The 17060-nt window shown below is 39.0% G+C and overlaps 1 protein-coding gene across 2 annotated transcripts in view; it reads right to left on the reverse strand.

The window, feature by feature from the left end:
• Positions 1 to 349: 349 nt before the first annotated feature.
• Positions 350 to 17060, reverse strand: part of cntn6 (contactin 6) — a 29963-nt gene continuing 13252 nt past the window's right edge. For both annotated transcript variants that reach the window (XM_072451881.1, XM_072451882.1), the window contains exons 11-22: positions 13384 to 13511; positions 12116 to 12288; positions 10295 to 10412; positions 8459 to 8617; positions 7207 to 7356; positions 6646 to 6716; positions 5910 to 6144; positions 5720 to 5835; positions 2726 to 2906; positions 2122 to 2234; positions 1520 to 1688; positions 350 to 1375 (exon numbers count right to left, since the gene is read on the reverse strand). In XM_072451881.1, coding sequence (XP_072307982.1) covers positions 1290 to 1375; positions 1520 to 1688; positions 2122 to 2234; positions 2726 to 2906; positions 5720 to 5835; positions 5910 to 6144; positions 6646 to 6716; positions 7207 to 7356; positions 8459 to 8617; positions 10295 to 10412; positions 12116 to 12288; positions 13384 to 13511 — 1699 coding nt within the window. In that variant the 3' untranslated portion in view covers positions 350 to 1289. The remainder of the gene's footprint in view (positions 1376 to 1519; positions 1689 to 2121; positions 2235 to 2725; positions 2907 to 5719; positions 5836 to 5909; positions 6145 to 6645; positions 6717 to 7206; positions 7357 to 8458; positions 8618 to 10294; positions 10413 to 12115; positions 12289 to 13383; positions 13512 to 17060) is intronic.

Genomic DNA, 17060 nt, shown 5'->3' on the forward strand with positions numbered 1-17060 from the left:
ACAATGTCATGTCAGCCTTGAACAGGACTTCCACAGGTACAGTGACAATCAAATTAGCATTTTTCTCTTATATCTTTGTTTTTTAGTGGTGAAAGAGCCAAAGACACACACGTTTAAGGATTTCAACATGAAAGTTTACTAAGGTTTTCATCTCACAGAGATATTTTTACATTACAGTTCATCTGTATTCCAGTCATCATTTACATCAGATTTAGAACAGAATGACAGATAATCCCAATAATGGAAAAAGAAATGCTGTATGGGAGGAAGAATAAAGGAATGAGGGAGGTAGCACATCCATTGTAAATAACAAACCGAACAAATACAAAACATGAAAAGGCAATATAGACGTCATATTAAAATTGACATTACCACACAGAAATGGATGGTAAAAGCCATAATATGAGACACTGAGATTAAAACAAAACAAACAAACAAATAAACATCAAATTAATTTAGCTAAGATTTCAAGAAGATCTATTTATAGACTGAAATCAATTGATACAACTACTGCTAATAACCTCAGGTTTTATTATTTGAATGGAAATATAAAGTACTTTGTCAATATTGACATGATGTATGTGTTTTTATGAACAAACCTTATCTATATAACATAAATGTTTCATGTTACAGAAAATCTAACTTCTAAAAAAGTTGTAACTAACTTACCAGCCTTTAGACACTTCAAACATTAAAAACAATTACCTTCCACATCATTTTTTACACATTCAATACATGTTTATGAATAAATAACAGTTAATTTATCTTATCTTTTACGCTATGATCCCACAGTCGTGTGGCTTAATCAATAAATGTGTAATTTACTGGTAACATTTAAAACAACTAAACAACATTAATTTAACACACTTTATAGAAAATAAATAAAAATATACATTCTTCAAGTCTTTAATTACAAATACATGATTTATAACTGTAGATGCAAAGGACAAATAAATAGGATAAGGCAAAGTATTTTGACAAAAGCACTATCTGGTCTTTTGCATCTAACACAACAGAATGTCTGTTGTGTCCCTTTGAGAGTAATGTAAAGAGCAGCGGTTCAGCCTGAGAGTCGATGAGGAGCTGTAGCAGCAGAGCTAATGCTTTAACGTTACAACCAACAATGAATTCATCATTATATCAGAAAACCATAGACTGGGTTTAGGCAGCTATATGGCAAATGTAGTATACTCTCAAAATAAAGAATAAAAAACATCTCAATTTGATCTAAATGTAGGTTCCTCTGAGATGCCTCCACTGTCATTTTTGGAGCTCAAAACAAACAGTGGCTACAAATTCATAGATAAAACTATAAAAACAGCCCCAAAGGTGACGTGAAGTGGAACTAGAAAACAATGTCCCTGTGAGTTCAGACCTGTGAAAACAGAAGAAGACAATAGAATTAGATTGTTTTCAATATGATTTCACTGGCAGTCCAATACGCTCTAGTTTTAATCTTTGTATCTGTGTTCAACAAAGGGACAATGAAATTAAAATCCAGGCCGAATGTTTCACTTACTGGACATCATTGGTATGCGAATGGGCCCACTGCTGGTTCCATCTCCTCCTTCGGTCAGTGCTTTAATCTCTATGAGGTAGTCGTCCCCAGATGGGACATGTAACTCTACCCTGGGTTTTCTGGTCTCTAGAACCAAAGTTTTACTGTTCCAGTTTGGACGATACACAACCTGAACAAAGTATTGTTTGGTTATATTCCCAAAAGATAAACAATATACTGTGATTTCAGATTATGACATCAATGAATGGAGAAAACTGTCTTTGCCTCGCACTCGTATGGAGAGTTTATCAAAGCTGCATCTTTGCAGAATGAATATTTGTAGAGGTTTAATCATATACAGGCTGTTTCCTCTAGTATGCTAAATTGATGTGGTACAATGCATGACTGTCACAGCTGAGGGGCACTGTATTACTTTGGGCTATGATGTTTTCATTTTATCACCTGGGCCAGATCTTTTAATTTTGAAAGGCCAGACTGGGCCAATCCATAATGTGACACCAGAGTGCTGGCTCTATCTATCTACTGCAATGAGAGTCATTCACATGGCTGACAGCTCCAAGCCGCTATTTGTTTCTCTACTATGCTTTCTCAGGCACACTCACCTTGTATCCAGTCACCTCAGACTCATTTTCCAGCGCCTTGACGTGTTCCCAATTTAGAAAGATCTTGGAGTTGGTCAGGTTCCACTCAATGTTCCCCGGAGGCTGACTTGGTGCTGTGTGTAATTACACAGAAACAGATTTTACAAATGAAAGCATAAATTAAAGTCATCAATAGTAAGCGGAAGACTAACCCCGCAGTCAGGCTTGATTTAATCACAGTGTGGAGGCAAGACACATTTTACTACAAGTGCCAGGCTTCCAGAGCAAGTGTAGACATAGCCAGGTAACAAAAGGTATTTAATGGTAACAGAAAATGCAAGTTATACATTTGCTTTTTAATTTTGTGAAAATGCCTGTCAATCCCGGGAGCAGAGCTGAGAGCTGCTTCAGGGGAAGGCTTGATGACTATGATTTTTTGTTTACTTAATATAATGTATTATTAGTGTAATGATGCTCTACGTTCAGGATTTGTTTTTTGTTTGAAAGTGTATTTGATAAATCGCAATAAAAGGTAAATAATAAGTAAATAGTCACTTAACCACACAACCTTAAATGTGTCCTTAAACCTTAAAAGTAAAGCCTGTATTCTATTGTGAGGACTTACGTGGCTTCTTGGTGGTTGTGTGTAAAGCAGCGCTCCCGGGTCCCAGTCCTGCACTGTTCTGGGCTCTGACTGAGATCAGATAGACTGTACTAGGCTTCAGAGCGGAGAGGCGAGCCGTGGTGTTGATCACCCTCACTCTCTCTGCATCTTTTACCTCGGAGCCTTCCTCCCAGAACACGACCTACGGCAAAGACACACACATTAACTGACTGCTGTTAAATATAATGAAAGCCAATGGTGTACAAAACTCATGAACGTGGCAATGGTAAAGTTGAGGCTGGATAGCGCCAGGAATGTTCGGTGTAAAGGTGCCCGGTACGGTGTGAGATGGATCGCCACAGAAGAGGAATAGTGAGCTTATTGATAGAAATGATTCTGGGGTTTAGCAAGACGGGAAAAGAAATATCCTGAATGTAGAGATTCAAGTGGCAAAAATAGCAACAACTAAATTTGTAATGTGCCAAAAGACTAGAATTATAACAATGTTTAATTACAATAACTTAAAGGTGCACTGTGTAACTTTTCTGGAGGATGGTCCACCACCTGCTTGTCTCCATGGATACGTTATTGCTTGTTCAACTGTATGGCATTAAACAATGGAGACAGGCAGGTTATAGGTCAGCTCTGTGGAGAAGTGACCTCATTCTCAGTAAAAATAAAATAGCAAATAAACAACAAATAAATGACTAAATGGAACGTCCCAAGCAGAAGAGCAATATTATCTTCATGTAAACCAGCGGTGGCGGACCACACAGACGTTATGTCCCCATATCAAAATATACATTTATTTTATGACCCAGTAACATTATCATCTAAAATAACACGCCAAGGTTTGCACACTAAATAGTGACTTTTAACGAGGCTTTGACTCGTGTGGTCCAGTGTTTTTAGCGGGCTAATGCTAACGGCTATAGGAAAAATACAGGGGAAAGGCTGCAGAGTGCCTGAAATGATACAGGACAATCCGAGCTAAGTGATCAACAGCATGAGAATCGAACGACGCATCTAATTCGTGAAAAATGTCTATGGTAGACCCTCTTTCAGAAAAGTTACATTGTGCGTGATGAAATTTACTCCGACCAGATCAAATGTTACAAAAAAGAATGACATAATAATCACAGACTCAAAGCCTGAATAGTCCTTTAAGCCCCTTGCTGTTATGCCCTGATGAGCACTGAGGCAGTAGGTGATGCTCTATCAGTAATACTATAGAAGGGGTTCACCACAATCTGTATTCAGGAAGAGATCATTTATGACCCCAACATGAGACAGAAAATGTCAACCAGATGGTTTGAGAGCAGCTACTTATCCAATTGGCTGCACACAGGCTTTCAGGGATATTGCTTGGAAAAGGCAGATTAGCGACAGGGCCTGGAGCTGCTGATAACCGATGCATCTGAAACTGTTTTCTTTTTCTTATTTTTTTTCTCCACCAGCGGTTTAATTATAGCAATTTATTGGAGAAGAGAGGGAGAGAAAACGTGAGCTTACAGTTTGCAGCCTCACCTCTGCTAAGACTACACACACACACACACACACACACCTTCAAAAGACTTTCAAGGTGGGACTCAAAAGATGTAGACAAACTTTATATTGGCTAAGCATTTCTAATAAACAAAATGTGCAAATGAAAATCTGTTACATTTATACTTGGGATTGTCATTAAAGTATTACATTTCAAAGCATCTTCTGACTGGTGCACTAAACTCAAGGGCTGTCCAAGGTGCAAGATAGTTAAGTCACTATCACTACACATTTACTGTACTGTAAAGACTCCTTTAAGAATACATTTGGTGTGCTTAATGTGTGAAATATAACAAATACCTTAACCCTTTCCAAAGATGGAAATGAAATGAAGATTTCCTTTATCACTTTTATTTTTGGAAAAGCTTAGCTATACTAATGTTTTAGCTGCTCATGCACAGTCCAAGTGACTCGACTTGGGTGACTTAGAAAGCTGGAGACACATAATTTATACATTTGTTCTGTAGTTGTGAACTGCAGGTCACACTTTAATTCACCTAAACGACTCTATGTCCATAACAAAGCAGTATTGAGTATGTGACAGGCGTATTGTTTGGATCCTCTGATTCGCCCAAACCACAGGGTCAAATCAATGGGGGTTAGGTTACAGCAACAGCAGTGAAGCTGTCCAATCAAACATACATAGAGAAGAGGCCAAGACAAACATCATCAGAATTCAGAAGTGATTCTGGCTGAGCAGCCCAGTGTTTTATTGATAGGTGTTAGCATTATGCATTTCAGGTACATCAAAACTAGTGGTCAAAATGTCATAAATCTCAGTAAATATATGCTAAAATATGTCTTGTTTAAACACTGTTTACATTCACAATTGGTTATAGTACATTCTGTGTGTTTTTTACAGAAAAGGTATGCCAATAATATATAGCTGATGGTGATGAATAGGTTTATTAAAACTGAAAGGCTGACAGTGAAATATAAGCACACAAACTACGCAACCACAGCCGAAGCTGAGCTACATTGCTTTGTGTGCTTGTTTATTGTTGTCTTGCTCCATGTTGTGGCCTAACAAAGCCCTCACCCGCTAAAAGGTAAAGGTCAGACCACCTGAGCACTGCCCACCATGTAATGGACGAGAGGCTTATCCATGGGTGGTATTCTTATCTAAGTCGCTCCAGAACAAATCCCAAGTGAGAGTTTGTTGTGAGGAAAGTGCTGTATGTTGTTCACACTTCTTATTTGTATGTGTCTTTAATAACTGTGTTCATGGCAGACTGTAAAGCTCTTTGGGAGACTGGCCTCCCTACCAACAGACCTCTTCATTCCTCTAGATTCCTCTGTGAAAAATCTACAGCTCAAACACACACAGTGCTGACATTTTTCAGTGTTGTCGCTATGGGCAGGCATATTTAAGTCAATGCCAGCTTATTGTACTGTCACCCACGCTAAGATTAATGTCAACTGCATGTTTTAATGGTCCCAGTCACTATATTATTTAATGGTATGTGTTACCTCATATGTAATGATCTTCTCAGGGCTAGAGCCGCTGGGAATGGACTCCCAGAACACCTCGATCTCTGAGGACGACACAGAGCGAGCCCAAACTCTGGAAGGGGCTTCAGACGGCTCTGAGGGAGAAGCATAGATGATACATTTTTACTGTTAACAATGAGCATATTCCTCATTCACATGTCCTACTCACCTTCCTCTGCAGACAGCACAGTGACGGTGCGGCTGAAGGGCCCCTCCCCTCGGCTGTTGAACACACCCACTCTCACCTCGTACTGAGACAGGGGCAGCAGGCTGTCATTCCTGTACACATATCTCGATGCATCTGGGGAGGCCATCACAGACTGTATCCAGGTGTTACTGCCCAAAGGTCGAAACGCCACAATGTATCCAAAATCCTCCCCGCTCTGTTGTTCCTCTGGAACCAGCTGAGAGAAACACACAAAAGGTCTCTGACCCAAACTGTGTGCACAAATGTAATTAGAAAACTCTATAAAGTCTTGCAGCAACTGTGTTTTATGTCTGAGCAACTCCAGAGAAGAGAGAGCAGGACAGCTAGCGCTGAATCACATCCAAAACGCATCAAACTGTCACCTACTGGTAGATTTATAACTGTGAAATTTACAGTAACGGGAGAGTCAGCAGGCAGCAAATCACAAATACTCCAATTAAAAAGCACTACACGGGAACAGAGAAAAACAGACTCTCTGAACCACTTCAACAAACATTGGTCAGATTGATTGCAAATTATGTTTACTATTCATAGAAAACCCCCACATGCTCAACACAGCATTAGATTATTGTTCATTAACAGAAAATAATTAAAATGATGTCATTTTCTGACTTTAATATTTGAATACAGAGATTAAAAACTATTATTGCAATAAGCCTATACAGATAGATAATGTGTGTTCTAAGTTCTCTCTTACCTCCCACACAATCACCAGTTCTCCTCGGGCTCCTCCACCACCACTCACACTCAGTGGCGCCACCTTTGGAGCTGCACAGACACAGACACAGCATACACCGAGTAAGATTTGGATTTGGTTTACACAGCGCAGGTTACATACTCAGCCCGGAATTAGTGCAGTGTTGACAAAGGCATCAGCGCCATGTACCGCACAGCTTTTACTCCTCATGTCAACCCGACGCGTGCAGCTCTACAGGAGACTTGTTCCAGGGCGATTCAGCAACATGGATAGAATTACAGGGATAACTGTACACTGTAGCAGTCAGATGGTGTGCAGGCTTATGTCAGGATCACGTATACTACTTTCTAATACTATAAAATACATTCTCCTGCATTTAACACAGAGTTTTTCACTGTATATCTTTCAACATTTCCTCCAATGTTCTTTTTGACCTTGAAGTCTCATAGAATTTCAAAACAATGTTAAGACGTACTGATCCCATCTTGCCTAGAACATGATTGTGTAAAAGAGGAAAAACTATGTAGCATCTTGTCTATTACTTAGTTGTTGGATACATACCTGCAGCTTTAGTTCGGATCTGTTTGGAAGGCATGCTGGGCTCACCGATGCCCACACTGTTGATTGCAACCACCCTGAACTCATACTCCACCCAGGGGCTTAGGTCCTTCACTGTTGCCTGCAGAATGTGTCCAGGAACTGGCTCTGGAACTGTAGAAAGAGAGTCAAACAAAGTTTCTTAAGTCAAATGAATCTGTTAACTGTTGCCTAGGCCACCTAACATGGCTTTTAATTAAGGCCTACTTCTTCTGCAGTTTACTTAAATACATGTAAGAACATTTTTTTCCCATCATGTTTCCATGTTAGGCTTGGAAAAATCTGAAAAATAAATACATCAAATATGTATTAATTTAGTTTAAAAAAAAAAACATGTATATCTTATTCAGTATTTGAGTAAACTAGAAATTGGCATAAACATACATTTCCCCCCTGCATATAGATGGAGTTAAACGTTGGTATGTATGTGCTACTTTAAAGGCGCAATGGACGATTTTTTGGCGATTTGAGAACGCAAGCGGAAGTGCGCATGCGCACTCCCCGTGCGGACTGATACAACACACACGTGCGTTTGTTTATTAGTGCGACGGATCACATCAAATCTCTCGTCTCCCGTAGATTTCCGTCTTCTTCTGCGTCAGCTCGAACTGTCTTTCTCTGTCTTCATTTTGCCCCGTACACTGAGGGAACTATATTATGATAGATCAATGCGCTTAGACACGCGGAAATGTGGGACAAGCCGCACGCGGCTGCAGTTGAGCGGTAGGTGCGTTTTATGATTGATACGTGGCAGGACTAATCGGCAGTCCACGCCACGAGGAAATGAGACTCAGATTTATGCCCAAAAAATCGTCCATTCAACTTTTGGGCTGATTTTGATGTCCCTATGGGAGAGTGTATCGAGAAAACAGCCTTTGAAATTACATTGTCACAAATCAATCTATGGATTTGATTAAATCAAATAACAAAGCATCTTGCATATTGGACAATCCCGTTCCAGGTGAATGCTTATTTTCAACAAAAAACAAAAATGGCTTCGCCTTATTCCGCCCCACCCACTTTTCCCTCTTTTTCCCACGTGATTCCCACTTCATGGTCCATCTTCTAAAGGGTGTGTTCATACTTGCTACCACATCACATCAACACTGGGACTAAATCAGGAACTGAACCTGGACTAAAGCAGAACTAAACCCCAACTAGAGCATGACCAAAACCAAGACTACACCACCTTTGAGCTGCTGAGCTGCTCTTGTACCTGTGCGAACGCTCTGCCAGCCGATGGAGAAGGGTGTTCTGGCCTGCACCATGTAAGTTGTAACTGGGCTGTGGTTGTCTGGCCCGGCTCCCCAAAGCAGCTGCACTGTAGAGTCTGTGATGTCGCTCACCACCAGGCTCTCCGGCGCTCCTGGAGGTCCTGTATTTACCACAAACAGACACAGACTTAGCGATCCCAAGGCCACCCTACAGAAGGTGTGGTGCAATTTAATACACGGCTAACAAAGTGCATTCAGGGCTAATGGAGACCTAAGAGTTTCTATGGGGATTATCGATCCACTGCGGTCAGAGGAACACAAGCTCTACTCTTTTCACCTACAATGCTAATTATTGATAGATTTAAGATTAAAATAATTAGACTGAACTATAATTCTGCTGTTTTTTATGTTCTGAGTTCAATTGATAAAATGTATGTGTTGAAGCTGTTTTCAGTTTTGCCAATTCAATTTTTGCCAAAGTTAATATTTTGTGATTGTCAAGTAAAAGTTAAGGTCAAGGTGGTGGGGTGGGGCAGCAGGATTGTTAACCTGCATGTTTGCGGCACAAATCCAATAAACCCACCCAAATGCATCTTTGCTTTGGACAAATTTTTTTCATTTTGCTGCGTCCTTGACAATGCCGCTGTGGCCTTTTGATTTGTTTGGCTTCTGTTACATTAAGTTCTTGCAGACAAATTGCCAGTACAGCAGGAGATGCTCTCACAGGTTATGTGAGGTAATCTTGTTTTGAAAAACAACAAAAACAAGGTTCTTGTTAAAACCTTTTTAAACGTTCGCCCCGCTTTATTCCCTCAGAAAGCTGTGTACTTCAGCCAGAAAGGCAAAAGCATAGTGAACATATAAGAGCAGATGAATCATGATTTAACAAAAGCATTGGATAATATAATGAGCAGGGCTATCACAAAACAAGGCTAAGGTTTTCATTTGAGATCTGAATGAAATTAGGTACAGCAACAACACCAGATGATGTGCAATGAGCGCTTTACTTCCTGTGGAATGGCTGCACAAATTTGTGATCTGGATTAGACCATGACTTACATAAAACACTTTGGAAGGGGCCATAAACAAGTTAGATAGGTATAAATCAAAACTTTTGATTGTTTGTGTATATATACTCAGCCAGTATAAGTATAAAGTCTAAATCTATTTTTTTCTGATTCTGATAATTTTTTCAAACATTATACCTTATTGAGTTATAACCTATGCAGTGATCCTAACGCATCATAACTGCAATCAACGCGGTGAGTCAAAAGACACGACAAGTCTGTTACTAAAAAGGAAACCTGTTACATCCCTGTTACTGACTTTTAAGAGTTCTTAATAACAAGAATATGCAATTGTGATATTTTGTAAAGTACCGGTAGTTAAGTTTAAGAAATGAAGATTCACTGTATCTGAGCCTCACCCTTTACACAAAACATTATATTTTAGATTTACCTCAGCTCTAGGTGTTCATAAATATTTAAAATTGATTTTCAGTTTCAAAGATCCCATCTACACAGTCAGTGCGCATCTTGAAAAGTTATTCAGAGACTTATTTTTACATGAAGCAGTTCCGTGATCTTGAAGTGTGAAGAGTTGCCTACTTTACCTCAGAATAAAGTAAAACGGCCCAGTCAAAAACTTTTTCAGTAACTCCTGTCAAAGTCCAACTTATTCGGTCATATCTCACCCACGCTGCTCTCGTCTAATGTTGGATTTGCGAGCTATATCCACCTGTATCCTATGAGTGGTGTGCATTTGTGACTTTCTTTATCAAAAGGTACACAATCCCCCAAAGTGTGCACATGATAGAATAAATAAATAATAAGGCATACCTCTGACAATCACGTCTGCAGCAGCTGAAACTGTGTCCAGCTCTGTGTGAACCATGCAGACGTACTTCCCAGAATGCTTCAGCTGAATGTTCCTCACCATAAGGTCACCGGCAAATCCCTGAGGACACAAAGGGGGGAAAAAATGTCAAGAGAAGTGCAAGACGTTCCTCTTTTTGCTCATAGAAAAAAGTCAGTCAGATAAAAAAGTCAGTCGGATAAAGCAATGGCGAAACAGCAGCTTGAGCAAAACAAATGAATTCAGGTTTGCATTGTGTGGAAGTGAACAGAAAAATGCGTTGTTTTTGAGACACTTCTTCGATCAGTCTTGTGTTCACACGCTCAGATAAATAGCACAATTTGAAGCTTTTCCTTTAGCCATTCGTGTTTGTGTAGTTGCACAAAACGCCGACGTTTGGGGTGAGGGTAAGCAGCGTTGTGATTACGTTGCCGGTGGAAATGTCAGTGTTCTACAGCAGTTTCGCAGGGCCAGGCACACTGACAGAGAGGCATACATCTTGTAATGGCTCTGATTTGTTGAGGGAGATATTGATTGATTTGTGTGTACACTGAGTTCAGCTCCGGGCCTGAAAATGTCATTGCTGTTTATAGGTTGCTCCTCTGACTAGACACAATGACATACGTTGCCGTGCGGGGGTTAAAGACTTGGAAATATGAGTTCACGTCTGCCGTAAACGGTGAATCAGGCGGTGGAGCGGACGTCTGTTAACTAAAAATTAGCTGGAGATGATCCTGGAATGACCTTGTCTCTGTGACTGACTGATTGGTGGGGTCTGAGGCATTGGTGCTTGCTATAGCTAACGTACTTAATCATTTCATTATTTAACCCTCCTTTAAAAATGTAGCAGTTTCTTAGTTTTACTCGTCCAAACACCTGTGTGTCAAAAAAAAAAAGGCCCAAATAAAAATATGCTGTATTTCCCATTTAAACAATACAAAGTGGTTTTAGTTTGTGCAGGTATTATCATCCCAAATCACCCAGGAATCATATTTTTTTTAGTCTTTTAGTTTTGGTGTCATTTTGAGAAATTAGCAAAACATTTGTTCTTGTTTTCTGGTTTCTTTTCTTTCCTTGTTGCCAGGAAACGTCAAAAGTATCATTTTCACAATTTAAAAAAGGCAGAGAATAAAAGGTTGGTGGATGAAACTAAAAATGCTAAAAATAAGAATTATTAGGTCTAAAGTAAGAATGTATTACAAAGAAGTATGTATTTTTTGCATACTGTATATTCAGTATTTACTATGTGATCAACGACCCTCGCAATGTCCCTCTAAAAACATAAGAAGATTCCACAGTTGTTTACCGCAATGACATGGGTGAAAACATGTGTTATAATGGAAGTCAAAAGTTTGAAAAATTACATTAAGAGGAGAGTGACTGTATTCCTAGACAGCGCATAACATATTTGTTTGCCTTTTTGATGCAATAAATACAAAAGACCTTAATTCATAAACACCTGGAACAAATATAATCATCCTATGACAGTAAAGATGGAAAAGCCAGAAAATGGTGCCAGGAAGGCCTGAGGGTTACATTATTCTGGTGACATTTTATTACACAGAACTGTATTTTTTTTAGTTTCTCAATAGAAGGATTAGCACATGAATACACTCCTAAAAGTTTCCCGTGGGCGAATGTTCTAAAATATTTTTCCAGCTAAAAGGAACCATGCCAACTCTCCTCTTCTTTCTCTGTAATCAGCCGCAACCACTGAAATGTTGCAGGTCAAAAATTCAGCTGTGAATGTGGCGTGCCGCCGCCTCAAATCACAATGTAGCAGTGCCGAGCTGCATTACACCTACCCCTCCAATCAGCTCAAAGTGCTCCTGCCGGCTGAAATCAACAGGCTTGCCGTTGAAGAACCACTTAAAACTTGGGCTCAGAGACAGGTCGCTGGACACTTCACACGGCAACACCAGACTCTGTCCCAGTGTGGCATCCAGGCTCAATGGAGGAACAATTATCTTTGTTGGCTCTGAAAAAAGATAGAGAAAGGGATAATCTTTGGTCCAAGTAGTGCTAAAGATCTGCAAGACGAAGCTAAATTAATGAGGTAATAAGGTCTAATTTGGCCGAGATAGTAAGTCTATCAGGGTAATTAAGTGTGCTTAAACAACTTGTCTTCGGAGGCCGGTGGAACTCATAAGTCAATCATGAATATTTAAAGAGAGCATTAGCAAAGACACATTTAACCAGTCAAATCGGGAAATGCAACAGCAGCTATTTTTATATTAAACACTGGTGACAGAATATTCTTCAGCTCCAGTCGAGATCCCTGACGCTGCCACGGGAACAATAACTCACAGCTGACACAAGCACAGATGACTTATACATCTGTCAAAGCTGCGTAAAACCACCGCGAATTTCATTATTCATTTCATGCTTGACTAAGTATTTTTCACTTTTAAAGTTTCAATCCAGAGCCATACTATATATCTAACAGCGGTGCGAGCCTGTGCACAATACTGGATGTCAAAAATGGCAGCGAGATATTTTCTGTGCACAATTAGTCACTGGCACGTTCTGTTTGATAAATGAGGCACGTGGAGCAGGATTGAAGCAACATGCACACATCGAATGTTTGTGTAGTGTAAGGGATATGATAGATTTGACTCTACGCCAAGTGCAGCACTCATTCCTATGACATTGTATGCCCTTTCTGTAAAAAAAAAAAAAAAAAAAAAAAAAAAATTATTAAATACAACTTTTTTTGTATAATAATAATAATAATAATAATAATAATAATAATAATAATAATAATAATAATAATAATAGTATAATAATATCATTGTAATAGCTGAACTGGTGTGTCATACCTTTACATAGGTCCAATATGGATTTCTTTGGCCGATACTAATATCCACGGCAAGGTCCACAAATTGAAATTTAGTTCAAGTATACATGTTCTCAGATATTAAACCATAGTATAATTCTTTGTAGTTTTCATGATGATCGTGTAAACTATATATGTAAGAACAACATATGTTTTATTGTATTTCTTATCTAATTATGAGTTTTTGTACCCATTTTACACGGCTGTGCATATTACCCCCCACATAACAACACTTACCCTTGACCACTACAGTTCCCGTGTTGCTGGCTGACCCAAAGTGGTTCCTGGCCACGCAGGTGTACCTCCCTGCATCAGCCTGTGTGATGTTAACGATCCGAAGGGTCCCATCCTCCATGAGCGTCAGTCTGGAGAGCAAGACAAGGCTGAAATGGCAAATCTCCTTTGAACTCTGCCAATCTTTAAACGTTAATTGGACAATATGTGATAATAAGAAGCAAATTAACTACGTCTTTCATTGGAGCTGGCCACATCGCTGTAGTCATTTGAACTTTTTACCTCCCATTTGTGGCAGTTTCAATAGTGCCTCTAAAATCTATTCTGAAAGACTATTTGCACGCCTCAGTAGATAACAATTATCTTAAGTGAAGTGAAGCAGAAGAGATTTGCTGTGGGGTCATCACAGTATTGACAGCACAATGGCTAAAACACACATATTCATTAAAAACACAACCGCAGATAGGAAAGAGTGGACAATGATGGGACCAGCAGAGGATAGGAGAGATACCACTGGTAAAGGTCTTATACCTGCAGCTCTATCGCTTTGGAACACAAGGGCATAAATAATACTATGGAGAGACTGTAGGCCTCACGGGAAACTAAAAAACAATGTAATAGTGTGCACAAGGCATGAGGGTACACCAGTAGTCGAATGGGACTCATTGTACATTAAACACAAGCTAAGGTATTTGATGTACTAGATTTGTTTATTGTACTTAGCTTGACTTGATTGATATTGTGAAAGACATTGATTCATTACCCTAACTTTCCACTGTCAGTCAGTGCATGATGGTATGACCGATATGCTGTAAGCACTTGAGCTTTTCTGAATACAACTTGTGTGTTATCTGTATTCTGAACAAACAAGTGGTTAGTTGTGTTCTGCTTTTCCCTTGCCATAAGTATCTATCTTTGCCATTGATAACTTATTAAGAAACATGGAACACCAGGCTGATAATGCCCTTATATGTGACCTTTGGGTTTAAATCAAACGGTGTAATGCAGCGAGCAGCCGCCTTAGAAATCAAACAATTTCACACCAGCTCCAGGAATAAATATGTATCCAGCCGAGTTGAGTGGAGACCCAGAGAGCATGTCTGACACTTGGTGCTTTGTGCTGATTTATTGACAAAAATATCAAACACTGAGTGATGGAGGCACACTGAGAACATGACCCGAAGGCCAATCAGCTGCAAAACATAAAGGACTATCTGCTTTACAGACAAAATGCACACTGCAAATTGCTTTTCTTGGACAAACACTAAGCCTTGCAAACGACTGGGTAATCTTTCAGGTTTTCCTTTTGAGCAGAGACGGAGAGTATGATGAATAATCCATCCTGCTGGTCACAAGTTTGGTTCCAGGTGTAAGTCTATGGAAATGGAAACGACTGATGTGGAATTGTATCCACGCAAGCCTTTCTGGCCTTTTCTTATATCTGGAAATCTTATAAATTACTATTCAAGATCAACTAAACCGCTGTAACTCAAATAACAATAATTATTATGATGTCAGATTGTATTGATGAACCACTGTATGAAAAAATGAATAATATAAATCTGATTTATAGCATGATATTGTTTCTTTCCTTAAAAGGGACTAATTAAGTGAAATGTAACACAATAAACAACTTGATCCTATAAGCCTAATTCTGGTATATTTGAGCTGAATCAGATCCCACTGTGCAGTTAATTAAAAGCAATAAAAAGCAATAAAACAGAGTTGTAATACAAATATTTGATAGCATAGCACGCCATTATACAGACTTATTGTATTTTGATCTTTTACAGGCTGCTCACAGGCAGTAAACTATGTTTTGTTTGATTCTTGAAAAACTCTCTTTAACTTTATGGCCATAAGAGCTTATGAAAGCAAAACTTCACTGGAGGCAAATGCAAACAATTCTATTTTTTGAATTAACTGTATGTTTAATCTCAACAATTCCTGCTTTGTACAAGAAATTCTTAATTGGGGTTTAAAGGGGCTAAATCTCATTGCAATGACTTTGTGCTTCTACTCAGCTCTGCTCTCTGAGAACAGGGCAGGATGTCTGTATAGAGTAAAAATACATAACTGTGGAAAGTAACAATTTACAAAAGTGTATAAATTACTGTACTTAAGCCTGAGAGGCCTTCGGAAATGAAAATACCTATACATTGAGGGTTTTCTTAGTCTGTAGGTAATCTTGGTGTTAGAATGAAGCTAAGACTTTATGCTTTCTCTCTTATGTTAAAAAAGCCAATATATTTTACAAAGAAGTAAATTAGAGTCAAACACAACCCAAAGGATGGAAAAAACTACATTTGATTTTGATCTTTTCATAATTTACAGTGTAAATAGAAAAAATCCAGGCATCCTGTGCCAATTTGGTGCCCAATTGCCACCATGTGCCATGTGGCATTGGTCGGCATCAGCAGATTCTGTCAGCACAAATAATTATTATGAGGTAAGAAGCAAACACAGGCAAATTTGGCCAGTTTTCCACATAAAATGGTTTGTTTCCACATGAATACTTTACATGGTGGAACATTTTTTATTGCATTTTTTCTTACTTTTAAGTGTGCGAACTACAGGAGAAGTTTCAAATTGAAATCTTTAAATTTAAGATTTTGTCCTATTTCCCATGTTGTGTCTCACCTTAATTCAAGTTTTAGCTATAAGTACTTTTCTTGAATACATTTGCAGAGGATACTTTTACTTCCCTACATTTGAGAGTAGGCATCTGTACTTTCTACTCCACAAAGGACTGAAAAGTAAAACAGTATTTTCTGGATGGTTTGAGGGGTTATGTTTCAGCACATTCATGGACACATTCTGCCTGAAGTTTATAAGTTTTCATTGACTTTGAGCAAACAAGATCATCACATTTCACTAATGGTTCAAAAAACATGCATGGAATACTTTTTACTCTAAACGCACAATTTACTTTGATATTTTGTGCTACTGTTACTTGAGTATCTTATTTGCGCCTGTATCTAAACTTCATAACTGTTCATATTCCGCCCTCTTTTTCCAGAACTGACATGACATGCACTTTATGAAACCTGCTTCCTCACTGCGCCTGGACTAGGTATTGTTTGTTCAGTTTATTTCTACTGAAGCCAAGGAGTTTGCTGCCTCTGACCTTAAATCATGACCTGTGCATCCTGTACCAGAGCCTGAGGAGGAGGTTTTTTTGACTGTTTTCTCTTGGCTTTTCACACAGTGACCAATCCTGCAGGAGCCCTTGTGTACATCCTCCACTTTCACACACACTGTTTCAAATGCTTAACCATTAAAGTATGTCGGGCCGGAGCTTTACAGAAGAGGATTGAATGAGGGCAAGAACACATTTTACATTACAAAATGGTACAAAGTTAATGTGGTATTAATTCTAAGCATTTGTGTCAAGACTGTGTCCGTGGCTTTAATTTCTCAGCCCCGTTTATAACTACAATAATTAGTGCTGGTTTGCTTTCAGGCACTGGTGGATTTTCTAAAAGCTGCTTATGGAACTGTTAATCCCATAATACAACTCAGCGCAGAACATGGGATTTACAAAAAAAGAGAAAAACAAAGGAATCCTATATTCTTGTTTGCTATGTGTCATTTGTTTAACATTGTACTTTCAGTCAATCATTGAATCATCTTGTGTAGCTGAGGCACCTATCCTCTCACTCACACTCTGTATCACTCAC

Source organism: Eucyclogobius newberryi, unplaced genomic scaffold, assembly GCF_026437365.1.
Source record: "Eucyclogobius newberryi isolate DKJ021-1_F unplaced genomic scaffold, fEucNew1.0.hap1 SCAF_19, whole genome shotgun sequence".
Lineage (NCBI taxonomy): Eukaryota > Metazoa > Chordata > Actinopteri > Gobiiformes > Gobiidae > Eucyclogobius > Eucyclogobius newberryi.